General features: G+C 53.4%; 1 protein-coding gene across 1 annotated transcript; it reads right to left on the reverse strand.

The window, feature by feature from the left end:
- Positions 1 to 713: 713 nt before the first annotated feature.
- Positions 714 to 24,877, reverse strand: Loxl1 (lysyl oxidase like 1). The gene is made up of 7 exons (XM_046428106.2): positions 23,379 to 24,877; positions 8,830 to 8,938; positions 5,794 to 5,931; positions 5,175 to 5,331; positions 4,750 to 4,845; positions 3,133 to 3,248; positions 714 to 1,035 (listed from the first exon to the last, which is right to left on the reverse strand). The coding sequence occupies exons 1-7, from the start codon at positions 24,538 to 24,540 to the stop codon at positions 1,029 to 1,031; spliced, it is 1,785 nt and encodes a 594-aa protein (XP_046284062.1). The 5' UTR covers positions 24,541 to 24,877; the 3' UTR covers positions 714 to 1,028.
- Positions 24,878 to 27,185: the final 2,308 nt, after the last annotated feature.

Genomic DNA, 27,185 nt, shown 5'->3' on the forward strand with positions numbered 1-27,185 from the left:
GGCTAAACCCTCCTTTTGCTTCTAGATCCAGCCCAGTGTTTAGGACTTCTGGGATGTTTCTAAGGCAAGAGAGCTTGCTTCAACTCTCTCCATCTCCCAATCCCACCTTCCTTGACTCTAGGACCCCCTCATTGCCTTTGCTCAATGCTACACCCTCTGCCTCCTTTCTAGAAGGAGGCCCCCTTTCATGTGATGGCTCCCCCAGGCCTCTCAGGTACCATCTCTCTAGGTGTGGCATATACCCAGTCCCCATGTGGTTGTGTGAGTACCCTGGGGGCAGGAACTGTGATTCTCCTGTGTGTGCCCCAGCACTGTGCCTGACATTCAGCAGCTGGGCAAATACAAGGGAGCAAGTAGTTGGAGGGAAGAGTGACCATAAGAGGGAGCTCATGGGAAGGAGGCGGCAGGCTGCGGGGGGCGTGCAGATGAAGGGGTGGGCATCACAGCAGGGCCCAGGGGTTGCAGCCACCCAAAACCTGCTGGGGCCCTCACCCAGTGGGATGGGGTCCTTTTCCAGGGAAGTGGGGTTGGCCTTGGGCTAAACTCACAGGGTCTCCACCATGACACCCTCAGACTCTGGGCACCTGACAGGTTGGTGGCTGGTCTTTCGACATTTTGCAAGGGGAAGGATGAAGGATGAAGCCTGAGGAGAGCCCCGGAGCCAACTCAGTGGTGGCCATCCTGACCAGCAAGCCACATGCAGAGCCCCAGAGTAGAAAAACCTTGTTTTATTCAGCCCTGACCTGGGCAATCTTGCTCTGTGGTATGGCCAAGATATAAAAAATAAAAACCAACAACTGGCAAAACAATGTTGTAGAGAAGAGTTAGGTACAAAATGGGGCCTGGCATCCAGAATCCCTGTGGTTTGGTCCACGTTTGCTCCCTGAGGCCGGCAGGGAGGGATGTCCCTGGCGTCTAGCTGCCCCGCCTGTTGGTTGGGGGACTGGGCTCCTCCTCCGTGAGAGGCTGCCTGAGGAGCAGGGTCTGCTTTGGAAGGGGAGAGGTTGTCTGTCTGTCCCTCTCGGAGATCAGGATCTAGAGGAAGAAAGAGAGCAGGTCAATGGTGGCTGCAATGTGGAGCCCCCAGGCCTCCCCAGCTGGGGCTTTCATTCCACACTCTAGACCCCTTGAGGTAGAGCAGGCGCAGACTCTCTCAGGAATTTGGGTTCAGGGGAAAGGGGCTAAGTCCTCAGCCCAGGTCCAAAAGAAGAGGTTTCGTGGATTCCCACCCACCCAGGGCCCAGGGTCAGTATGCCCCCCGCCCTCACCCCAAGTCCAGATTGTTTTCTAGGCTGTGTCAGTAGAGCTGCTACTGTCTGGAAATACTTTTTGGCTTGTTTTTTCTAACTTAGCCCTTAAAAAAAAAAAAAAAAAAAAAAGCCTTCTTTTTCCTCTTCAGAAACATGATGGAAACCCACAGGCGTCAGTCCCTTGGCCTTTCTGGGAATGCTCCATCCGGCTTCCTGTGCAGGCTGGCCCAGCAGCCGCCTGTGGTCAGGGTCACGGGGACGCTCTAATAAGACCTGGGCCTTTCCAAGCACTTATGTAAAGAGGCTTCGGAAGGAAGGGCCTCGGCCTCTTCAGCCCGCAGGCTCCCCTAGGAATAGAAGGGAGGCCCGGCTGCTTCTCTGCCTGCCTTCTGTGGGCCTTCTGGGTGCTCAAGGTACTTCTGGGACATGGGACACTGCCCCAAAGCCCCTAGAGGGAGAGGCAGGCTCCCTGTTCGCTTTAGCCCTCAACAGCCTTCCTTCCTTCCAAGTTCCCTGGAGTTACTTCCCAGAAACCCTCTACCTCAGGTTGCCCCAAAGGCTGAATGGCTGATTGAGGTAGGCCTGGGGAGAAGGAAGGTGCTGGAAACTCAGGTCTACAAAAAACAAACAAACAAACAAAAACCCCAACTGCTAGAGCCGAAGCAGGTGTCAGTGATTTCAAACACCCTCTGTGCCCTGGGTAATTGTGACCTGATCCTATTCATGAGGAACCCAATCTCCTTATTGAATTAGCGACTGCTGTTTCCGTTTTTAATATTCATGGTGTGGTGTGTGTGTGTGGCAACGGGGTGGAGGTGGGAGGTCATAAACAGGTTAGAGGTAGCAGCCAAGGGTGAAAGAGCTGTTTCTAAATGAACTCTGACCTAGGCCACAGACTGAACCCTGACCCTGGTGACATACTAAGCCTTGACCCTGGTCACAGATTAAACCCTGATCCTAGTCACACTAGTCACACACTGAGCCTTGACCCTGGTCACAGACAACCTACAGGCTTAACCTTTCATACCTACCTTCCATTAATGAGCATACACTTTTGGGGCAAAATGTTTCTCTGGGCCTTAGAATCTCCATCACCTGTCCCTATTTGATGGACTAAAGCTCAAATGTCCAGGGCTACTTTTTTTTTTCAATGGATAAACTGCTTTGATCTGATCAATTAAATTCCCATGGAAGGGGTGGGGTTCTTTGTGAGCTTGTAAGCAGGGGGTCCCTCTGCCAAGTGCTTCCTGTGAGGAGAGACACTGAGGACCTTGCTCAGCAGTCAGGTGACAAAGCCTAGGCCCAGATTTTATTAACTTCCTCCACAATGGGCCTTAGGGACAGACAATGGTCCATTCTAACCAGAATTACTTCTAATCTGGGCCTGTGTGATGGTCACAGCTGCCATTAATTGAGTGCTACAATGTGCTGGGCTCCTGAACATGCAGATGTCAGGCCTGTAAGTCATCATCCCAAGCTTATGCCAGAGGTATCTCTTTATCCTTAAGAAAAGTAGCTCAGAGGGGAAAGGTGAATTATCCAATATCACAGAGGGGAGAAGTCACAGAATTCTCTGCATGAGATCACATAGTCATGCCCTTGCACTGAACCACTCTTCCTTCTGCTGTTTTCCACTTGAAAAATCTTAGGGAGCCACATCACTGGGCCCTAGATCAGCACTCCACAGATGGAGCCCCACCATAAACACTCAGCTTGGGACTGGCATGGTCTAGGCTCTTCCTGCTGGGCCCAGCTGTAGCTGTGTTCAGTGACCAACCCCCCCCCCCTCCAAGTGCAGGTGTCTTAGGAATTTCAGGTGGCTCTGTCTGTTTCCCAGGCAGGAAAGTGGCTGGGGTAGGAAGGGTGCTGGGTAAGCACGTACTGAACAATTTTGCAGTTTGTTGTAGAAACATAGCGCCCTGTGTAGTGGATGTTGCATCTCACCACATTGTTGGTGAAGTCAGACTCCAAAACAATGTACTTTGGGTTTACGTGCACCTGGAGAGGAGAAAGAGAGAGAAAGAAACTTAGTCAAGGAGGCTGACCTTCACCTGGTCACCAGAGAAAATGGTGGAGAGGCAGGCTGACAGAGAGACACAGAGGTGACAGAGGGAGACAGGGAGATGAAGAAAGACCATGAGAGACCAAGAGACGGGGAGAAGGAGACCTAGAATGACATGGAGAGGAAAGAGGCAGCTGGAAGTCCAAGAAAACACTATCCAATCTCCTTTCTTATCAGAAGATGGGAAACTTCCCCAGAGCCAGAACCTGGACCAGGTGTATCCTGCACAGGGCCTTTGGGGTCAGAGAGGCCAGGCCTACTTCAGAGAATGCAGTAACGAGGGGCTGAACAGTCAGTGTCTCCAAGGCTCACAGTCAATCACTGTGCATCCTTATCCAGATAACCCATGGTGGGGGCAGTCTGATGCCAGGTGGCATCTCTTGCCTTGGAGCCCAAGGAACCTGATATTCATTGAGATGATGGTCTGGGCATGACTTGTATTTTTTGTCTGGAAAGGAGCTACTGGGACATAACACTGACAGTTTGGATTAATTGGGGTAGGGACCTGCATTATTTGCAGAACACTGAAGAACAGATACAGTACCCTAGCATGCTCCTTATGGGCAGGAACTGAGTATGAGGTCTGTATGCCCAAGATAAGAATGAACTCAGATCTTCACTCATGTTTGATGAGTAGCTGAGGGAGGGATGGAGAAGAATACCCCTGACATTCCCAGCCCAGGGAGAGGCCTGGCAGGGTCACGTGTATGGAGTCCACCGTGAGGAGTTCAGATGGGGCTGCAGTGAATTGCTTCTGGCTCTTGCTTTCTGGATGCAGCCTCTCTCCCAGTCTGTCTTTCTGCAGGAAAAGACACCTCCTGCAAGCCCGAACTCCACTGCCTCCTGCACTGAACTTCTGCATGGAGTGGGTCCAAGAGAACTGGCAGAGTGACCCCCAGCCTCGCTATGTATCTTCACAGAGTAGGCTGAGACGGGGCTTCCCCAGGTGAGGCCTTGACGGAGTGGCCCTGCACAGCCTTTATGGATGTACCAAGTTGGGCTGTGTGTCCTGAGCATACTTTTCTACTTGTCCCCCCAGCTAAGGGAAGGGGTGATGGAGTGAGTGACATCCTTCCCTCTGGAAGGGCCTCTTGGTCACAGGAGCCCTCTGATCTCTCTCCCAAGTTGAATAAAGCTTGCCCGGTCAGCAGACAGGGGGATATATCATTGGCACTTTGTCACTCTGAGGGGATGGTGTCATCACTTTCCTAGCATTACTGAAGCTGGGCTGAAGGTTACTTGGGGTCTTCAGAGAAAGAGATGCTTTAGGTGTCTGCCTAAGACCTAAACCCTCAGATGAAAAGTATAAAACCTCAGGTGGTGGCCCAGATGGAGACTGCTTGGCAGCTGGGGAAGAGGGAACATGTCCGGGAGTTGAAGTTGGGCACTGGGCATGGCCATCAGGTTGGATGGAATGTAGGAGACCATAAGGCTCACCTTGAGGATGTAGTTCCCAGGCTGCACATCGGTTATGTCAATCCATTGGCAGTCGATGTCCGCATTATAGGTATCATAGCAGCCTGGGCTCAGGCCCTGGAAAAAGTGACCAGAGGAGAGGCTGTGGTGCTCGTCCCTCTGAGCCACCGCATACCCACATGCAACAGTCAGGAGCCTCCTTCCTCTGGCTTCTACCCAGACCCTGGTCCATGGTGGGTCTGCCCTTTAACCTGAGGTCACTGGATGGATGGACACATAGCCGTAGGGAGGAATGAAATGGAGTGGGGAGGATGCTTGGCAGGGATGGGTGGAGGAATGGATGAAAAGACAGACACGACAGACATTCCGTGGCCACTGGATGGACAGTTAGAAAGACAGCCCGATCCCTGTGTTTCCATGCCACCACCCAGCTGCCCTAGCCCAACCTGTGTGTGAGAGGTGCACGCATAGCGCTTGAGGTTGCCAAAGTCGCAGGTGCTGTCCTCCAGGCAGAAGCTGGCCTTGTGGCCCTCAGCCACCTTCTTTCCCGTGGCTGCGTCCAGCAGGTCATAGTGGCTGAATTCGTCCATGCTGTGGTAGTGTCTGGGGGCAGGGGAAAGGAGGAGAGGAAAGAGGTCTAGTCTTCCTGGATCTCCCATCCCGTCCCCTTGGGAGATGGGTCAGATGACATGTTGTGATGCAGTCTCCTGACCAGTCGGGGCTCTTCTGTGCCTCTGAATCCCACTCTGGTGCTCTCCATCTAGCCAGGTCACCCTCATATAATGCTGCCTCAAGATTCCTCACTTCCTTTTTAGTTTCCTTCCTGTACTGACTTCCACTGGGCAAGGCCCTATATTCTAGACATTTCCATCCCTTACCAAGACCAATCATTCTATGGTCATCTTCCAGCCTAGTCTGGCTAAGAAACTCGCCCAGTGATTGATTCTTGGCAGGAAACACCATGGTGAGGGGGGTGTACCTCCAGTGGGCACCTGCATGGAGCTCAGGCACCTAGACCCCTGGCCCAGAGGAGGTGGGAGAGGCTGGTAAATCCTGCTCACTCACTGGTGGCAGCTGTGCCACTCCCAGGTATGCCGCGGCCGGTTGGGGAGGAAGTCTGCTGTGCCCTGGTTCTTCACACGCTGGGGGAAGCGCAGCAGCACACGCAGGTCATAGTCGGTGGCCTCAGGGGCATAGGCTGTGCTGTGGGAACAAGTGGAGAGACAGGAGTGGGCCTGGGGCATAGGGACACCAAGACCCAGAATGGCTGCATCAGGCCCTGCCCCCAGCCCTTGGCCACTAGTCCTCCAGGCCGACCTCCAGCCTCTGAAGATCCTAGCATCTGATCCTGAAATATAGAGAGGCCCTGGCCTTTTCCTTTCTCCCAACTCCACAAAGGCCTGGCTCTCTCCTCCTGTCTGGCCTCTGCTGTGTGGCTGGAAGCTGCCCATGGGGTCTTACTAAAGTGACATTGGCCTGGCAATGAGCCTCTGAGGGTTCCTCATGCTCGTAGGTGACTCAGCTGGGGACAGCCCCTGGGGCCATTTAGAAATAAGCAACCCTACCCAGGAGATTCTCTGGACAGAGCCCTAACCTGTGACCCAAGAATGTGCTGTCTCCAGTATGAGCCTAAAAATCAGGCTTGAGCTCCTCGGATCAAATTCTTTGCACTTTGCCGCTTCCGTGTGTTGTCCTACTCCCACACACCCAGCTCCCTCTTTCTCCAGTTCACCCTTTGCCCATGCTCGTCATTTGGCCTAGAACTACAATGCACACCCAGTCCCCTAGGCCCACCTCAAGTCCCCTGCTCCCAGAAGTCTGCCATGATTGCCACACTTAGAGGAATCTGGACCGCCCCTGAGGTCCCACCTGCAGCTCACCCCCATGTCACATGCATGCTGTGCTGGTTTAGGGGTAACCAGGCTACCTCTCCTTGATGGCATGGCTTCACAGCCAGCAACCTGCTCTTTTCCCTTCAGGGATCATGGGTCTGGCACACACTGCCTGCTCACAATTTACTTGCTACTCCAAATTCCCAATGGAGGTAGGCTTTGTAGGAAGAGGAGAGAGGGCAGCAGTGAGAGGAGACGCACACATGCATGCACACATCCACACGCACGCGCACACACGTGCACATGGGGGCAGTAGGAACAAGAAGGTGGGCGGCCAGCTCCCCTCCCTGCAGCTGACTGCTGACAGCTGTCCTAGCTGGCCTCAGGGGCGCTTCCCTGGCAATCACTAAGGTCTGGGTTGTAAGGCCAGAGGCGAGAGGTGGCCAGTTGTAGGGATTAGCTCTCTCTGAGAGTATGTCTGGACAGCAGGCAGCTCAGACTCCGTCTGCCAGGACGTAAGGCCCTCGGCCTTGTCTGGGGGAGGCTTGGAATCCATCTCGTCTGGGTTGAAACAAAACATCCTCCTTCTCTGTGTTCGGTTAAATCCTGCCCTTCTGTTCAGCTCAGCACATCGTGGGAAACCATCAGGATCTAGGTTCTAGGACCAGCTTGGCTGCAAGCTCACAGCGAGACTTGGAGCACATCCCTCTCCTGCTCTGGGTCCGGTCTGCAGTACGACCTGGCCCAAGTCTACAGCCTACACCGCAGACGATCTTGGAGGGCCTGTCTGCTTCAGGGCTCCATCTCTGCAGTATTTTCTGGGTCTGTAACCCTGCTCCCAGCCTCCCTGCGTGTCTCAGCACTGCAAAACCTCCTTGCTCTGACCTTGCCAGCCCCAGTCTGGGAACCATGTGTCCCAGCTCTCGCCCTGCTCCTGCTGCCACAGGGGCATAGGCAAGGGGACGCACTCTCCAGCTAGACCAGGAGGTCCCTCAGGACAGAAGGCAGGCTACCTCTTCCTTCCTGTCTGGGAGCTCAGGTCTGGGCACCTGGGGTGCTCTCTGAAGGTTGGCTTTGACTAAAACCCTTCTGAACTGCAGGAGCTGCCACCGAGGCCATGAATTCCTCATCACTGAAGGGACTGACAGCAGGAACATTATGCCCTCTTCCCTAGGACAACTGAATGAGAAAGACAAGACCTGAATGGGCAGGCTGACTATGTGGTCCTGGGACCAGGGCCAATTTGATGTGAGTCTGTGATAAGAAACTTTCACCAGAATGTAAATCAACCACACCACTAATCACTCTGGTTAGTTCATATGACACTTTTCTTTTTATTTTTTATGCAAGTCTTTCTCAATGAAGAAAGCAACAAATTGAGTTATGTTCTGGGGCAAGCTCTTTATCCTGTCACAGACGGGTAACAGTTTGTGATCAGCCACTCTGAGTGTCAGTGAACTAGAAGTTCTAGAAATGAGATAATGTTGAGATTCCGAAGGATTTCCTAGATAGTAAAAAGCAAAGGGAGAGTTCAAATGTCAAAGTGAGTAATTCAAGGAAAACAGGTGCTTTCAACATGGATGTCAACAAAAGCCATCTTTAGTTTTTAGCAGAGGAGATGCCCCCAAACAAACGGTTGAGCAGAACATGAACCATTAATGTAGACGCAAGTTTTGCAGGAGGCAGAATCACCCTTGAATAAAGCAGAGTGGGCCAAGCTCACTGCCTGGGCTCATGTGAACTGGATTCCTTTCCTTCTCTCAGTACAACACATAACAGGCCTCTGTCCTTTGCCCCTGCTGTGACCAAGCAGAGACAGCCTGGGCCAACCATAGGACACAAGTGTCCTCTGTGGACATGCTCCATAATCCTGCATTCCTTCTTGCAGGCCTGTCTGCCCTACAGGACTTTCCTGATCCTGTGTGAGCATAGAAACTTGGCTGTCCTTAAGGAGCCTTCCCATTGGGCAGCTCAGATCTGAATGGTTTAGTTGCTTTCATTGTACCTCATTTTCCACATGGGTCAACACACACGGCAAAAGCAAAGTTCTTTGTATAGTGATGCACAGGAAGGTTGGCTGTCTGCTCATACCCTTCCCTGTCTGAATTTTTGCAGCGGGTAAGGCTCACAAATGAAGATGGCAAGGTCACTAGAGGCTAGGGCACTTGGTCAGGGTCATGAGTCTTGCAGGCAGCCTCGTGTGAGTACTGGTTCTGGGTGATTCCCAGGGACTGTCCTGAGGCTTGACACTTCCTCTTTGTCTCCTTACCTGGCCAGACACTTCTCTTCTGCAGCACAGCGCAGGGAGTAGAGGTGGGCTCTCTGCACGTAAGTGGATGCCTGCACATAGTTGGGGTCCGGAACTAAGTCAGGGAGACCTGGAGTAGGCAGTGGGAGAGAGGGAGGAGGGAGGCATTGAGAAGGTCAAGCTGTCCACTGCTAATGCCCAGGGACCTACCCCACCCCAACCACCTGTTGCCATTCTCCCTGGGCAGAGGATCCTGGGTCCAGGAGGTGGGTCAGAGAATTTGGGCAGCAGGCGGTCACCCCTAGAGCTCTGTGTTGTGAGAGCCACTGAGATCTCCTGGAAGAACTGGGACACAGACAAGAACTGGGAGGCAGGGTGGAATTTGGAGCGTTAGAAAGGGAAAAGGTGTTCTTGGCAGGGACAATGGCCTGGCATGAGCAAAGGCCTGGAGGCAGGACTGAATCAACCAAGTAATTTCCTGACAGAAGCACTCCTTCCATGTCCTTATTCCCCAGGCCTCAGACACCAGCCCCCAAATGCCCTCTGCTTCTCTCACCTTTGCAGCCAGCTTCCTTTGTGAACCACCAGAACAGCCCTGGGCTTCTGGCCCAGAGTGAGCCCCAGAAGGCTTAGGGCCAGAGCCAGGTGGATGTTGGCTGGCAGCAGGTGGTGGGCAGGAAGGGACGGGTGGGAAGGAAAACAGTTCCCCAGAGCAAGCTGCTGACCAGGCGGGATTCTGAGCCACTCCAAGATGCTTCCCTCCTGGCATGGCCCCTGTTCCTGTCTCCCCTCACCTGCTACTACTCCTGGCCATCAGCCCCCCAGACCTGCCAACACCCTCCCCTGTCTGCAACATCTGGCTTCCAACTGAAGGAGGCCCCAGCTCCCTCCCTGTTCCAGTCCTTGTGACCACTCCTTCCTCAGGCTGTGCCAGAGCCAAGGGTCTGTGCTTCCTGCCCTGGCCCCCTCCACCTCCCCTGCCGTGCATGGATTAGTCCCAGTTAATCCAGTTATTATTAGGAACAAGTAGAAACCAAACTCAGGTATCCAGACCCCATCTTGCAGTGGAATACAGGATGGTCTCTCTCTCTCTCTCTCTCTCTCTTTTTTTTTTTTCCTGTCCTGGGGTTGAATCCAGAGCCCTGCAAATGCTGGGAAAGGGCTCTACCACTAAGTTACATCCCAGTCCTTTTAAAATTTTTATTTTGAGACAGGGTCTCACTCAATTGTTCAGGCTGGCTTTAAAATTCTCTTGCCTCAGTCTCCTGAGTTGCTGGGATCACAGGTGGGCACCACTGTGCCCAGATAGAAAAAATGATCTTTTGATTTGTTTTTGGTACTGGGGATTGAACTCAGGGGCACTCAACCATTGAGCCACATTCTCAGCCCTTCTTATATTTTATTTAGAGACAGGGTCTTGCTAAGTTGCTTAGAGCCTCCCTAAGTTGCTGAGGCTGGCTTTGAGCTCACAATCCTCCTGCCTCAGCATCCTGAGCTGCTGGGATTACAGGCGTACACCACCGTGCCTGATGATAAAACGATCTTAATGTTGGGAGGGATGAGTGGGGGCAGGTGGTCAGTGGGTTACTCCCAGAGCCATGCACTCTATTCTAGTTTGGCCACTGGCTTAAAAGGGAATGATCCTGGTACTTCCAAGTCCCTTTTCTCAGGCCTCAGGGACTCTGTCGGACTAGTGATGACAAGAGGCTGTAAGTCCTTCTTGGTTTCTTTGAGCTCTCTGCTCTTGGGCTTGAAATGGAAGGAGAGACAAGAAAGGGGATTTTAGCATATGGGGGGCTCTCAGTCCTTCTTCTTGCTGTCAAAACCCTCCCATCAGCTCTTAGGCTCAGACATTAAGGCCAAGGAAGGGAAGTCCTCTAAGCCTTTGACAGAGGTGTTTACCTGCGTGTACACAAACCCTGGGCTCCCAGACCCTAGCCCTGCTTTCCCTGGGGCCTGGGCCTCCTGGGGGAGCCCGAGCTAGGCAGCCAGGGTGATCTCACCTACTTGGAATGGAGAGGAAACTTGGAGTACAGGGTGGGTGAGGATGAGGTGGCTCCTGGCTATTGGGGGACCTCTTGGCTAGTCTAGGTCCCATTACTCGAGCCCCCTGGAATGTTCGCAGTCATTTCCCAAGGGATCCTCCTCAGGCTCTCACACCAGCTGGGAGCTGGTTCTTACCCTCTGGTTCCTGGAAGCTTCTGGAGGAAGGGTGAGAGGGAGAGGGATGGTCCCCTTCTCTACTGTCCAGTGCCTCAGCAATAGACAGGGGTGGGGCAACTTGTGCTGGAGCCTCATGGGACCCAGCGTTCAGCACCAGACAGTCTGCCGCCCCCACCCCAGGCCCGGTTTCAATAAATACTGCACAGATGGCTCCGCAAAGCTTTTCTGGCCTGACCCTTCCTCCCCAGGCCGTTTCATAAGCTGGCTCTGCAATCTGAGGATGTTGGGAGAGACACAGTGAGAGGCCACCAGGGGTACTTGGGGCCTGATATCAGTTTCTGATGGAGCCCTGACCATGGTCATAGGCTAAACCCTGACTGTGGCCACACATGGAGCCCTGCCCCTGGTCCCACACCAAGGCCTGACCCTGGAGATACAACTGGCCCTTAACTCTGGCCACACACTGAGACCTGGCATCTACCAACAACTCTGAACGTCAGTCTTACTATCCCCCATCTCTGTCCACGGATCCTGGGCTAACGCTCTGTATTTTTAAAAAAGAAGAAGAAAGAAAATGAAAAAAAAAAAACGAAATAAAACCTTAAAAAGGAATTTGCTTTAACATCATCTGTCTTTTCTTATTAAACCAGAGTGGGTGGGTTTGTTGTAGGGGCCACAGCTGTGGGGGAGGGGCGCTTGTACAGTACTACATGTGGGGATTTGGGGGAGAGACCAAGGACACACAGCTCAGGGATGCTGGCCACAGTCTGAGCCCTAACCCCGGCCATAGACGGTTATCTTCTTCCTCCCACTGTTGGGCAAACACAGGCTCAAGCAGAGGCCTCCTGTTCCAGGAAGTCTTCCCTGATTGGCAGTGACATTCCAGGCCATACACATTTGTCCTCTCACTACCCATGGTATTGATCTATAATTAGATGTAATCATATTCACCTGTATCTCCTCCCCTCCAGACTGAGGGCTCCCTGAGGGCAGGACCTCAGTGACAATTCACAGTGCTCAGGAACTCTGGCTTTGGATATTACTGAGTGACCCAAGCCCCCTTGGCCTGTCAGGCAAGCTTCTTTAGTGATTAGGCTCCCTATGTAACTGTTCTAGGCGTCCATAAGTGTGCTCCACCTGTAACCTCAAGATACCAGGGTACATGATGCTTTTGGAAATGTAGAGGAAACAGGCTCAGAGAGGGCAATGAATTTGCCCACAGTCACACAGTCAGTCAGGGCAGCCCCAGGAGGAGATCCTAGGTCCTGACTCTCTTCCAGGACTCCAATTATTCTTTCTATAAAAATGAACATCTTTAAAGGTATAAGCTATACACAGTCAAATACACAGGTTTTAGGAGCACAGTTGGTAAGTTCTAGCAGATGTTTATGCTGTGTACCCACTATCCCTATAAAGCTAGGGATTGCCACCACCATCTCTATTGTTCTTTTCCAGGGAAACCCTCCCTCTCTGCCACCCAAGGCCATCATTGATCTGCTTTCTAATGACCATATATTTTTCTAGTATCTAAACAAAATTACTCTAACCATTATCTGATCATTTTCTTTCTGGCCACCACCAGGTCCTACTGTGATGCCCTCCCCTAAGTCCCCACATCACCCCTGTCATACCCTCTTTGCCCTGGGAATTCAGGCTGAGTGCCCCCACCTCACCCTCTGATCCCCTGCTGAGGTCCCTGGGAACAACAGGCCCCCTCCCTCTGCTGGTATGTTTTTCCAGGAGGGAACAATGCCTCCTTCTCCCTGCCGTTCTCCCAAGGGACATTCTGTCAGCAGCCAGGCCTGCGGGCTTGGGCTTGGGCGTGAGGTGTGGGGGGTGGGGTTGATATTGGAAGGGGATGAGGGAAGGCTTGAGTGGCGCTGGTAGGCATAGGGCTGGGGGGAGCAGTCTGCTGTTGCTGGCTTGTGGGGACAACCACGCCCTCCAGGCAGGACGGTCAATATGAAGTTGTAATCAGACTGTGTGATCAACCCTCATTCCAAGAAATGCACATTTTAAAGAAAAATCCTGTGGAGTTGGGGGGCTTTGCTTGCTCCAAACAGTGGAGGATCATCAGTCATCACGGTGTAATTTTGAGGAGGAGCTGGGATGACTTTTCCAGCATACACAGAGTCATCCAACCCTCTGGCCTGGAACAGGAGACTGCAGAACTGTGGGTTTTGGGGAGATCTTTTTCCCTGAGACTCCTGTATTTATAAATGTAGAGAACTGAGTTAGTCATAGTTCTCAGTTCAGAGCAAACTAAGCAGTATCCATGGTCCACTCACGTAAGGCTTCCCTCTCATCTTACTTATTTTAGCCTTGACCCTCACCCTGACTCTCAGATATGCCCCTGAACACTGGTGGCTACATATGGATCTGTGGTACATTTGAGATGGGCATTTTTTTTTTTTTGGATAGGGGCTACTGGGAATTGAACTTAGGGGCACTCAACCACTGAGCCACATCCCCAGTCCTTTTTTTGCATTTTATTTAGAGACAGGGTCTCACTGGATTGCTTAGCAAATTGCTTTTGCTGAGACTGTCTTTGAAATCTTTATCCTCCTGCCTCAGCCTCCAAAGTCATTGGGATTATGGGCATGCACCACCATGCCCAGCTCAGATGGGCATGCATTTTTAAAGTCTATAAATGAGTCTCACAGAGCTCATGCTTTCTTGATTTTGCAGTCAATGTAAACTTTTGAGGCCTTTCAAGAAGGTTTGTGGCCTGTCATTGCTAAACAGGAGCCCACAGGGTGCCTCTCCATATTCCATCTAGTCAGTGTCCTGGAGGGACACCCAGGTGGCCTTTGACCCCCTGTTCTGCACTCAGGCTGAAGCAGCGAGCAGCTTGGCATGTGCCTCCTGGGCTGGTGAGGACAGATATCACTCTCTTCCTAACCCTGGGTCACCGTCAGCCTTGCTCAGCTTCCTTCCAAGCTCCCAGAACCACGGTGGGGCAGGGTCAGATTGTTCAAAGGCTGGGAGATGGCCTAGCTCAAGCTCCCCAGGGAGGCCCTGGTTACATCACCCAGGAGGGAGATTGAGCCTGGCTCTTGCCTTCCTCTGTTGTAGACTTTCCATGTGGCCCTGGACTGACAGGTCCCTTCCTAGGCCTCACTTCTGCGCACCTGCATTTTATCCACTTCTGATTGCCCCCTCCCCCATTTGTAGCCTGGAGCCCTGTGCTGGCCTCTCCTGGGCACTCTTTCCCAGAAGGAATGTGTTGGCCATAGGAATTCATGCTGCCCACAGCCTGGGCCAGAATGGTGGGAACACTGGGTCAGAGGGCAGCAAAGCTGCTTGGGATAGCCAAAGCCAGGTTGTTCTGCTGGGGAGGGGCAGGATATGAGATGATTGGGTTCCAAGGCCATTCTGCAGGCAGCGAGCCACTGGTATGGGGGACATCATCTGACCCTGGGCACAGGCGGTGAAGACTCCTAGCCAAGGGAAAAGGCCCAGCACTCTGCATTCCAGCTCTGACCTTGGAGCTTCCTCTGCAGGCTACCCAGGGTCCAGTGGGAGGACACACCATAGTGACTCTTAGGGCCAATGTGTACAGGACAAGCCCACCCTGCCGTTCTGCCCAGGCTGGGCCTGGCACTGCTGGACGTCTCCCGTGACAGCCCTGTGAGCCTATGGGCAGCATCTATCAGTGTCTTCCCTAGCAGGTTCCAGTAGAGGCCCAAGACTCCAGAGGCAAGTTCACTCCCTTGTCCTGCCTATGTCCAATCTTTCTGTTGCCAAATTCCCTTACTCTTAGGCTCAGTTTCCCTATCTGGATGACAGGGAGATTGGACTAACTGGCCTTTGAGCACAGGTTGGATGGATCCATAAACACTTGGTGATTAAAATACTTTTTCGGAGCTATTCAGTCCATTCCCTAGCCTTGGGCAAGAGCCCGGGACCTCTCATGACCTCCACAGCCCATACTTCACCAGTCAGGAAATTCTCCCACTGTCTGACCTAAATCCTTCCTGCTTTATTAGAAATCTGTTCCCTCCTGCTTGGAGGGGAGGGCACTGTGGCTACAAGCCTGTCACTGCCCATGCCTCACCTGCTTCCCTCTTGACTTCCCCTTTTCTGTGGGTTCAATCAACCTCCTCTCTGAAATCTGTCTTCACTTGGCCTCCTGCTCCCCAGGAGCAGATCACGGGAGGGGGAATGCAAAGGAGCCCTAATCTCTTGAGCCCAGGGCTGGAGGATAAACAAAGTCCAGCAGGAACCCATCAGTCAGTCGGTTGTGAAATATGTGCTGAGCGGGATGTTTTGGCTAGCGCCGCCAGCCTCCAGAGGAGCCCCTAGGTGGGGGAAAGCAGCAAGCTCTACTGAGCACAGCACTGAATAAAGATGAGCCAGAAGAGGGCCTGCAGGGCAGAGCTGGCAGCCCTGAAACCTCGGAAATGATCATCTAATAATCGAAACACTGAGTTGTCCACATCAGCCCACGGGTGCCACACCTTCCTAGGAGAGTCCACTTTGTTCCATCGTGAAGGGGCAACCCCTACCTGGGCCAAGGGTTATGATGGCTACAAAGTCAGACCTAGAGCCTTTAATGGCTCCCAACTGCCTACAGAATCAAGTTAGGATGTTTCAGGGTGGTAGCTAGATCTGCTGTGGTCTAGTCTCTACTTGGCCTGCCAGACTCTTAACCCTAAGGATCAGGAGGCAGCTCCTTAGCCTGGTTCTACACACTGCCATGGTCCAGGATTTCCCTGCTACACAACACACACACACACACACGCGCACATGCACTCACACTCTCTTTTATGCTGCAAAACTAAAGCCTACCTGGTCAGTCTTGACCTCCCCTGTCTACCACCCTCCACCTTCTTACTTGTCTCCCACCCCCCCACTGACCGGGAGACATCAGCAGCAGTGACGACCCTGCCCCTGTGTGTAGCACGGCCACCCAGTGAAGGGGAGGGGTATGTGTTCAATTGAAAGGGCTGCCAGGGAAGCAGGCTGGGCCAAGCGAGGGGAGGGCCTTGGATGCTCAGCACCTCCTCTGACAGGAACCTGCTGCCACCTCTTTGCACACCTCACTCAAATCTCTTCCCAGTGTGACCCAGCCCCTGCCCTCCAGCCCTCCTGTCCCTTACTTCCCCAGATGCTTCATTCAGTCCCCTCAGGTTCCCTCCCTGTTCCTGGAGGCTTTTCTCAGTGATCTGAAATTTTCACCTTTCTTACAAAGCCAGTTCCATCTTTCCATCTTTCCATCTCAGCTACCGTCATCCTTCCAGCAGCACAGACCATAAACCATTGTGCTCTCCCTGGCCCTTCTCTTTCTGTCACTACCCACATCAATCCATCAGGAAATTCCATAAGCTCCATTTCCAAAATATATCCTAAATCTGGCCTCCCAGCACCCCCATGGTTCCCACTCTGCATGGGCCTCCGGGGTAGCTGCTCTCAATCTCTCTGCCTGACTCCTGACTGCCCACTCCCAGCATAGCAGTTGGACCCCTATTTAAATGTCACTTCCCAGCTCAAATTCTGCAGTGATTTCCTGGGGCACAAAGAGTAAAAGCCAAAATCCTCACAGTGACCCCCTTGAACCCGTCTCCTTTTATTTCCCTAATTCTATTCCACTCTGTCCTAAGCAGACTGAAACACACTTGGAAACCCACAGAATTTCTGCCTCAGGGCCTCTGCACTGGAGATTCGCATCTCTGGAGTACTCTTCCTGCAGATAGCTGCACAGCTCACTCATATGCCTCCTTCAAGTCTTTGCTCAGATGTCACTCTGACCACCTGGGCAACCTGCCCCTTCCGCCTACTCTGATCTTCTTACCTACCTCCATGGCATCTATCATCTTCTATCACTCATCTATGTATTATGTTTACACATAAAAATACAGATCCGTAAAAGCAAGAATTTTGTCTTTTTTCACTAATGAATACCCAGCTCTAAAGCAGTACCCAGAGCACAGGGAGGAACTAAAAAATATTTATTGAATGGCTTATTGATACATGATATATAGATTATTGATATTGATATATGCCCTCTCAGCCAGACAAGAGCCCCTGAGGTCAGGGGTAGGGGTGGGTGGCACTGCCCTTTGCGTATACCCAACTGCCAGCCTGGTCCCACAGGTACACAGCAGGAACTGGGAGCTGGACACAATGAAGGGCTTGGGTCACTCTGCATCCCAGGAGCCTGAACTTTTCTTGCTAGTGGGTTCAGACCTTGGCAAGGGCAGGGATGGGCCTGGGGCACCTCTGAATTCCCTACACCCAGGTACCACCCTCAAGGACTGGTACCTGTATGTCCTCAGAAAGCATAGGCCTGCACCCCCAAAGGGTCTGGTGTAAGTCAGGCTGCACTCTCAGACAGAGGCTGTAATTGATTCCCAAAGTCCTTTCTTTTGAAAAAGGATTTGCTCTGGGTTTGGAAAACCCACGTTTCCAGTTGGCCAACAGTAGGGGGAAGGGCAGGCTGTCTCTCAAAGTTTTGATGGCAAAGGCCTCCATCCCTTCCTGCGCTGACATTCTGAGCCCCTCCCCCAACATTTCCAGGTGTTTGTGAAATGCTCAGTTTCTGGAGTGCCCATCACCAATGGGGAGAAAGACCCAGGCCCCACCCTCACTCGGTAATCCAGACTGCACACCGGAAGGCCCCTCTGTCCAGCTGCCTGTGGTGAGGAGGTGGTGAGGTCAGGGCCAGGGGAGGGAACAAGTCTGAGCCTCTCCTTCCAGCCCCCACCTCCCAGCCCTGCTGTTCCACAGGAATGCCGGGCACAGGAATTGGAAGCAGGTGTGGGCTGCCTAAGCCGACCTCCGCCTCCTCTCTGTTCTCTTCCTTTCCTGCCCATTGGAGCCATCGCCCTGGGGAGATTTCCATGTGTTCTTGGCTTGGAAAAGAAGTAGGGTGGACTCCGGCTGGGAGCTTTGGGGGAGGGTGCTCCTTCTGAGACCAGAGGACCGTGTAAGATGGGGATCCCTGGGGTCAGGAGAGAAGAAGGAGTGGGGACAAAAGGCTAGAACTCCCTAGCCAAGTCCAGCAGGATCCTGGTGCCGGCAAAGGCACTAATGACTTCCCACACTGTCTCCCCACCTTGACTGGGAGGGAGATGTGTGTGAACTCGAAGGAAAAATCTGAATTTTGGTGGGGGGGGAATATAAGAGGGACTATGATGAACAGAGACAGGTGACTCAAGATGTAAAATACTCTTTCTTGAGGGGCAGAGCAGAGGGAGAGCGGGGTCATTAGGTCCAAGCTTGACCACTCCTAGCCTTGTGACCTTAGGTGAGTTCCTTAGCCTCTCTGAGCCTGGTTCCTCATCTGTAAAGTGGGGATGATAATACTAGCTATTTCACAAGGTGGTTGAGGGGATTAGATGAGAACAAGAGAATAAATACTTGGCACAGTATCTGACCCATAAATGGCAGATGCTACTGTTATTTCTATTATTTAAAGTAGGAGCTGTCTCCTCCCATAGGAATGGGCCAGGCTGAGGCCAGGGGAAGTGCCTTATAAGTGGTTGATGAAAGAGGAGACAGAAAGTCTGACTAGAGGCCTCCTAAAGAGGCTGCTCAGGACACTGTTGTTTGTTCACACCCTCAGACCCCCCTCTCTCTCCACCGCTCCCTTGTCAACTTTCTCAACCCAAAGGTTACATTTCTTTCTGAAGAAGCAGCTGAGACCACTTCAGGGAAGGAAGGAGGGATGCGAGCTGTGACTCTGGCTCCAGGGAAAAGCACTTAAGCTCTTAGGGCCTCAGTTTTCTCACCTGCAAAACGGGGATGCTGGCAGCACCTGTCTTCTAGGGCTGTTATAAGGACTCCAACTATAGAGCTCCAAGAACAGTGAAAGGGCTTGGAAAGCCCCGTGGAAGTGTTTGCTAAACACATTTTGGAGCCTAGAGTGAGGATGCCAAGGCCTCACTCCAACCCACACTGAGGAGGGACTGTTCACCTCCCAGTTTTTCATGTCCACTGTCCCATCTCACCCTGTTACAACCATGCCCAGAATATAGTAGCCAAATATCTACTGACAAGGAATACATGACCAAATGAATGAGGGAATAAACAAAGTGTGCCAGATAAGCAATAATACACAGAAACAAAATTTAAATGGTGCGTGGTTAAGAAAGCCAGATGGAGAGTCATGCAGACTCCAACCCTGTTTTCTCTGTTAAAAAGCAGCAAATGAGGGTTGGGATTGTGGCTTAGCGATACAGTGCTCACCTAGCACGTGTGAGGCACTGGGTTCGATCCTCAGTACCACATAAAAAATAAATAAATTAAATAAAGGTATTGTGTCCAAGTACAACTAAAAAAATTAAATTAATTAAAAAAAAATTGGGCAAGGGAGCCCATCATCTTAGCTACAGAATGGGCCAAATAGCAGTACCTGGTGTGGACCTGGGAATTAGAGGAGATATGTATAAGAAGTTAAGTCAACCGAAGTGGAATTCTCTCCCTGGATGAGAGAGAGCTGAGGTGCAGAGAGGGTCCCAGCTCACACCCGGCCTTGCCTGGCAGGCTGAGCCCCATGTCCTCCTGGGTCATCTCAGTGCAATGCAGAAAGTAGGCCTGGCCTCTCTGAATTCCAGCTTAGCTACACCCCACTGAGTCACCTCCTTAGGCCTCAGTCTTCTTTACTAGGAGCACTAGAATCTCCACATTACTAGGGGTTTGTGGGGATGAATGAAATCACACATTTAAGCCACTAAGCTCAGTAGGTGCTCTTCAGCAAATGGCCAAATTGTTACTATTTGTATCTTAGTGCTCTAACTCTAGGAATTTTTTGAGTGGAGTCCTGTTCTGTCCTTCCCTGAATCTATTCCAAGCCTTGTGGAGGAGGAGGTAGGTGACCCAGAGGGGCAGGCAGGCCCAAGTGAGCTAGGGGGTCCAGCAGTGGGAGTAGGGGTAGAGATCCAGGGCTGCTCTCAGGGACAGAGGGTCCCAGTTCGGCCTCTTGGGCACAGAACACTGGACAGAAAAAGGGGGTTATCTAGAAGCACCCTCAGGTATGGGTAGGGAAATGTGGCATGTGAGCCCAGGAGCAGTACAGTCCCCATGTGGGTTACAGAGACCTCTGAGAGGAAGGAGAAGCAAAGGAAAGGAAGGAGATAACTACACTGAGGTACTGAGATCTTGTCCTCAGAGTCCTAGGGAGCCACAGAATCTTCTTGAGCAGGGGAGTAAACTGGTCAGCACTACAAGGGTTTATGTGCCCTACATATAGGGTGGTCTGAAGAGAGAGCAGTTGAGACCAGGGGAACAGGAAGGAGGCAGCTACGATTCCCTCCTGGCCTCTGACTGGCCAGGTGAGGACAGGGTGGAGGACACATGCTAGGCAAGGCCAGCACAGCCATCACAGATGGCCTGGGAGGTCACCTGGAGCAGCCTGCTCTGTGCTCTTTTCACAGGATTGCTGGAGCTGGTGAGTGAGGCCAGGTAGAAAGAGGCTCTTGAGGAGAGCAGTAGTCTTGTGGGGCATATCTCAGCACTAAGACCCCCAGCTCAGAGAAACTGAGGTGGAGGGAGGCAGGAGCTGGGAGAGGATGTTGGGAAAGTAGGGCCTGACAGCAGCAGAGTGCGAGGCCATGTGTGAGCCGGCTCCGTGCACGTTACACAGCGGGCCTGGGAAGCAGTCGGCCACCCTCCAGTCAGTCCTCTCTGTGAGAATGTGCTCTGAGAGCTGGCTCCGGATGTGACCCTCTCAGAGCCTCTGTTTTCTCCTTTCATTCTTTCCAGCTACATGTTTCAGAGTTGGAGACGATGGTACTGTAGGAAGCCCTGGGTAGCCCCAGCACCAAGTGGGAAGGAAGAGGGTACAGGCGCCCAAGGCAGAAACAGGCGCAGGACAGCCACTTGGAAACCCACCCGCCCATGGAGGGACGTGGGCGATGCTCACATGTGTTTGGTGTTGTGAGGACACATCCACGCCCACACACACACACAGTCTGCCAGCGCCGGGCCTCAGACCCCTGGGTGTGTGGCCAGGAGGAATGAAGTCAGTCTCAGAGAATCCGCCCTGGGCTCCCACACCAGGCCTGGGGGTCTGATCTCAAGTACAAGGCTTGGACTTCTTTGGGTTGGGATTTTCCACGGTCTCAGCCTAGTAGGGTGGGGAGGGAAGAACCAATGATGGGGGAGACTAATGTTCCTACACTGGCTTCTTTGCGGGCCCCAGACTAGCTTGTATCCCCCCATCTCATTTTCTCCATGATTAGGGGAGGGATCATTCTCTGAGAAGTCCTCCCTGAGCCCCAGCCTCTGACTGGGGAGGCCCCTCCTCCAGATTCCCATAGTCCCTTGCTCCTGGTGCTCACCTAATCACAGTAATGAGCCACTTCTCTGCTATGCTTCCCCCAGGACAGGGCCTGGATTTGATGCATCTCAGCCTGCTCAGCTTGACACCTAGGACACTGCCTTCAGGGGAGAAATGTCTTTGACCCAAAATAAACTGTGCGGCTCAGGAGTAGTGGCCAGAGGCGCTGCTCAGTACCCATCCCACCACTCCAGACATGGCCTTGTTCTGCCCCATCCTCCTTTGAACAAACTGACTTCCTTAAGAACCCATAGGCCAAGGAGGGGCCCTAGAAAACATATTGGCTTGAAGCCCAGATGCCTAGTCCCAGGCCTGGCTCTGCCTGTGTTGTGGCATTTGAGGCCTCAATTATCCCCTCTATCCAGAGGTGGGACCATTCTGGCTGAGCTGCACACTGAAGTCTTGAATTCTAAGAAAAGTTGTCACAAAGATTGAGCACCTGATAGGTCAACATCTCCTCTAAGGTGCTCTTGGAGCAGTTGGTGCATAGCTGTAATACAGCCTGCTGCAGGATGCTTCAAGTTTCTGGTAACACCCAGGAGGGGTGGATGTACCCTTCAACACATTACATAAGGGCCCCTCATCTTATTCTGAGCTTCCGCAGTTCTCAAAGTGGGATTCAGCAACCAACTCATGTGCTGCACCTTGGATGTATGAGAAAGGGCACAACCTGGGAGATACTTCTCTCCCCTAGCTTTGGGCTCCACCAGCGCCCTTGGCAGCAGCCCTTCACTGAGGCCATCTTGACTAGAGACTGGGCATCACTCCCATGCTGATAGGGTCTGAGGAGTGGAGACTGAGGCCAGCACTAGCACCAGCACCTTGGGTCATGTATGGTTCAGCAACTGTGATGGGGAGCAAAGAATCATAGGCAGAGGGCACTGACAGCAGCCTGAAAGAGGCAGGGCAGAGTGGACTGAATACGCATCAAGGACTGAGCAGGAAACTTGGACCAAAGAGCTGAAACCTAGGGAGAGAAGTAGCAAGGGAATACCAGGACAGTGAGGATGGGCTCATGGCCATCCAGCCCTATCCAGACCCACCAGTCGGCCCTAGTCCAGCCTGCTAAGAGAACTGTGGAGTCTGTCCATCTGACACACGAAGACTGGTTCTACCCCTGTGACCTTGTGTACAGCAAAAATGGCTTGGCCTTTCCAAGAATAGGCCACATCTTCACTCCCTCTCCCCCCAAAGCCTCAGGGTGGCCTCTTTACAGTTGCCTCCTGGGACCTTTCCCTAGGGCTGGGACTAGGGTAAGGCTAGTGTGGCCCTGACCTAGGCTATAAAATTTAAGTGGGCACCAAAACAAAAACCCAAACAAAAAAACCTCAGTAATAAAGATAAGTGATATTTAATACAATTTTTTCCAAAAAAATCAAAATCAGTGCACAAAATCTGTGAACAAATATCCAAATAAAGACAGGACCCAAGTTGATTTTTGAATTTGCCTCAGGCACCCTAGGGCACCATTATTGATTCTATTTAAAATTTGGATACACTTGTTCATGGTGTATTTGGGAGCATTGTTTTTTCTTTTAAAAAAAAATCGAATTATTACTTATCTCAATTTCCAAGTTTTTTGGTGTCTCCTTAAATTTCGTGCCCAGGTCAGTGCCTCGGTGGCCTCTCCAGCATAAATCTCACACAATCCCCACCAGGGGTCTCTCAGTCATCTAGTCTGAATTCCTCCCTGGGGCAAAAAGTCCTCTGAGATCAGCTTAGCTGGGGCATCTCCAGGAATGGAAGGAGGTACCCTGATTGGAATGAGAAAGAGTCAGGAAAAAAGGCTTCTTCCCTTTGTCCTCAGATGATCCAAGCTAGGTCTGAAAGGGGCCTCCTCCCAAAGCCTGGCTAGTGCTTCCACCCTTATCTCCAAAGCCTCGGTTGGAGCCCAGGCCTGCCTGGCTAAGTCCTGACACTGACTGATGATGCCTGGCTGTTAGGCAGGCCGGAGGTGAAGCACCACGGGGTTGCGGGCTGGGGCTAGGTGTGGTGCGGGGTTCATACTTAGCAGCACAGGGGAGGCCTCTGGAGAGGGATGGGGAACGGGTCTGGGCGCCTGGAGCAGTACGTCATGAGGTCGGGCAGCGGAGCCTTAGGCCGCGGGCGCGGGTACTGTACTCACCACGACCGTTCTGGTTAGGTCTGTACACGCTGCCCACGCTGAGGCGGCCCTGCTGTGCGCCGTTCCGCTCCCCACCCGGCGGGGGCGCGTCGGAGCTGCGCACGGGCAGGTAGGGCGGCTCCAGTACGCGGAAGGGTGGCTGCGGCTCCACCGCACGCGGCGGGACATAGGCCTCGGGTGGCACATTGGAGTAGGATGGATACCAGCCGAGGCGGGGGTCGCCGCCATAGGCCCCACCGCCGCCCGGGCTCTGCGCCGCATCGGGGCTGGGGTCGGGGTAGGCCTGCTCGAAGCCCGCAGTGCCCTCGTTGTTGTACAGGCTGTGCGAGTAGCGGCGGTCCAGGCCGTCGGGGGGCTGCGGCTGTGGTTGCGGCTGCGGTGCGTAGGGCCTCTCCAGAGCCGGGTAGAAGCCCTGGGCCGGATACTCCGGCTGCTCCTCGCCGCCGCCTCCGTACTCCTCGTAGCGCGCTCGGGGCTGGAAGGGGTAAATGACCCCCGCCGAGGCCATGGCTGCTGCCCCTGCACCCATGCCACCGCCCGCACTGCGGTAGTACACGTAGCCCTGGTCGTAGGTCCGCGACGCGGGGTCGTAGTTCTCGTACTGGCTGACGAAGGGCGCTTGCGGGTAGGGGAACTGCTGCGGATAAGAGGACGGCTGGCGGTAGGTGGTGGCGAAGGCCGAGGCCGAGACCGAGGAGGCGGAGCCCCCGTGCCGTTGCTGGGAGACGGAGGTGCGGGCCCGGGCCATGCCGGTGCTGTCCCCGACGGCCACTTCGCGCCAGTTGTCGGGCACCTGTCCGAAACCGAATGGGTGCCGAGCTTGGCCGCGCACGGTGTCCGAGCCCACGCGCCCAGGCAGGGGCAGAGAGGGAGCCTGCCGACGCCGGAGGCCCCCCTGGCTGCGCCGCTGCGGGGCCTGGGGTGCGCCAGCCAGCAGCACCCGGGAGCTACTCTCCGCGCGCTGAGGCCCGGCAGGCACGTACTCTGAACCCGAGTTGAGCAGGCTGTACACCTGCCCGTTGTTCTCCCACTGAATCAGCTGCCGCCAGCGCCCAGGGTCCGAACCCTGCCCCGGCTGTGCCTGCTGCCCGTGCACCAAGATGCACAGGCAGGCGCCCCACACTACGGCCCCCAGCTGCCAGCCGGCTCGGACCAGAGCCATGGTGGCCCCTCTGCAGAGGCCGGGTAGACAGAGAGGCTCTCAGGAGTGGCCCCTTGTGCGTACTTCTCTTCCCACGGCCTCTAGGACAGGACGGTTCCTTGCCTGCCCCAGCTCTAGCTTTGTCCATCCTGGCCTTGTCCCGAGCGGGACGACTCCTCCGATGACACCATTTCGAGGCCAAGAGGTCAGGGCAGGGCAGGGGCGGTGCCCAGGGCTGCACGAGGCTCTCCGCAGGGCACGGGCGAGCAGGACCGCCTGGGGGCCTTACATGGCCAACCCCACACTGGCTGGCCGCTGGGCTGGCGCTTTCCCACTCTGAATGAATAAGCAACAGGCTGGGAGCGACGGGAGGTTTCGGGAGCCTGGTCCGCCTGCTGGGGCCTCCTCCGCGGGGCCCTATGGCCCGCCGGGTTTTAGCTATGTGGCCTGTCCCACAGCTGCAGCACTCCCCCGGTCCACTGAGCCAAGCCGCAGACCTGCCTCTGAGGAAGGGAGTGAGGCAGAGAGTGGGATTGGGGGCAGGCGCCCTCTGGGGACTCAGGCCTGGTAAGTGGGTCTCTGACAGGCAGGAAGGGACTGGGTGTCAGCCCCGCCCTGCCTGTTCCTCTCTGCTTTGGACATGGCATCCATGTTCTCAACCTTACCTACTGGTTTTGCCTTTCTCCAGGATTCCTGGGTTCCCTTTTCCCTTGTTCTCCAGAACCATTGCCAGGAGACACCCTTCTTGTTGATGGATCTCCTTGGGGAGATGCTGAACAGGATCCACCCTCTAATTCTGGACCTCAGGTGCACCTTTTTCCTTGGGCCTGGGTTTAAAGGTGATGGAGCTTCAATTTTTCCCTCTTGGCACATCTTCCAGCCTATTCTTTCACTCTGTAGGATGGGGTGTGTCCCTGTGCTCAATAGGACTTGTGAACTCATGGAAGAGACCAACTCTTGCACACTCTGAGTGGTTTCTGTCTTGCTTCTCTTGATTCTATATGGCCTGAGAATAATCTGAGTGTACACATGAGTAAAATGAAACCCAGCGGCTGTCTCTGCTATGGGATGGGGTCTTGATGAGGCAGAGAAGCCTATAAGCATTGAACAGCAAGAAGGAGGATTCAGAAGAATTGTGGCTGCGAGATCTTGGGTAAGTCCATTCCCTCTGATCTAGTTGCTGCTTCTGACCAATGGAGGATTAGCCCACATGGTCTCTAAAAGTGCTTTGGGAGGGCAGCACCTATGGGGTGCCATTACAAGAGTTCTGTTTCTATTTTTCATACTTGAATAAATCCTACTCCTTACACACACACACACACACACACACACACACGTGTGCTTTGGGAGAGTCTCTGTTTCCACTGGGGGATTGCAGTGATAGGAGGAGTCCTAGAAGTTTGAACTTCTTGCTTTGGTGTCCGAGAAATCACACTCTGAATGCTGCTCTCAGGGCCCCTCCCACTGGGCTCCCCTCTCTAGCCTTGCTCCTTGGAACTGGAGAGAAGAAATTGCCCCTTTGTGTTTATATACAATATAGGGAAGACCCTGCAGATTCTCCCTCTATTTTGGAAACTCTGAACCCACCTTGGGAGGAGACAGAGTGGACACTCCTCAGGGACAAGGTCCCCCTTCCCTCCAACCTTGCCAGGCAGTATTTTGTTGTTCTTGTTTATTTTATTGTATTTATTTATTTTTATCCATTGCTCTATTCTTCAGGACTGAGGCTTGATTCAGATGACTTGGGACATTAAATGCCCATAATCTAGCCAGGATGGTGGAGAGCTTCTAACACCATTCCTGGCCAGAGATCACTCAGCACTTAGCTCCCCAGCATGTGGTTTGGTCTCAGACTCCAGATGGGATTCCTGAAAGGAGCCAGGACACCAAACAAGATCCTGAGGTCTGGGCTCACTAAGGGCCGGGACCTGGAGGGTTAAGCCTTCCCTCCCTCCTGCCTGCCCCCTGCAGTGTTGGCCTCAGCTGCTTGGAATCCCTGGGGTCCTGTAGGGCCCTCCCGCCAGCCAGATGGGCAGCAGAGAGGAGGAGGAGGAATGGAAACAGGCCTCAGGGTACCCCTAGGCATGGAGGGGAAGGGAGGAGGAATTGAGGGAGGACAGAAAATGGTTGCCAGGTAAGGGAGCCTGTTGGCAGAAAGTGGAGAAGGCAGGTCCCCTCTCCATAAGCTAGATGGGGGCAGAGGCTTCCTCAGGGCTTTGGTGTGGGGAGATCAGGGCACAGGCCATCCCACTCAGCCGGCTCTGCTCTCAGAGCCAACTCTTGGCGTGAAACCCTACCCGGAGCTGGCTCCAGCTCCTCTTTCTTTTTTCTTAATAAGGTCGAATCAGAGTGAGTCAGAAGAGCCAAGTTTCCTGTTAGGCTCTGTTTGAATAAACTCTGCTCTGAACAGAGCTTGGGCCAGTACTGTGGCCCTGCCAGCCGTCCCTGCTGAGGCAGGAGAACTTGGGTCCACAGGATGACTTGAGCAATGGGCCTGGCCTGGCCAGACCACTCCCCAGAGAAGCTGTTAAGCTCTCAGAGCTTCAGTCTTGCCTCTGAGCCTGGGGGAAATAATACCTTTCTTGGGGCAGATATGGGAGTTTGGAATGAGAGGATTATGAGAAGTACCCAGCACATTGCCAGATCATGTGGCCACTATTTTCTTC

This window comes from Marmota monax, unplaced genomic scaffold (assembly GCF_021218885.2).
Source record: "Marmota monax isolate L192 unplaced genomic scaffold, Marmota_monax_Labrador192_F-V1.1 WCK01_AAM20220418_F8-fsc00111, whole genome shotgun sequence".
Taxonomy (NCBI): domain Eukaryota; kingdom Metazoa; phylum Chordata; class Mammalia; order Rodentia; family Sciuridae; genus Marmota; species Marmota monax.

Excerpts from the sequence above, each read along its gene's own strand:
- Loxl1 (XM_046428106.2), bottom strand. The coding sequence starts at position 24,540 with ATGGCTCTGGTCCGAGCCGGCTGGCAGCTGGGGGCCGTAGTGTGGGGC. Across the intron at positions 5,932-8,829 it reads GAAGAGAAGTGTCTGGCCAG|CACAGCCTATGCCCCTGAGG; the intron begins GTAAGGAGACAA and ends TTGTTCCCACAG. Across the intron at positions 4,846-5,174 it reads CGTGCACCTCTCACACACAG|GGCCTGAGCCCAGGCTGCTA; the intron begins GTTGGGCTAGGG and ends CACTTTTTCCAG.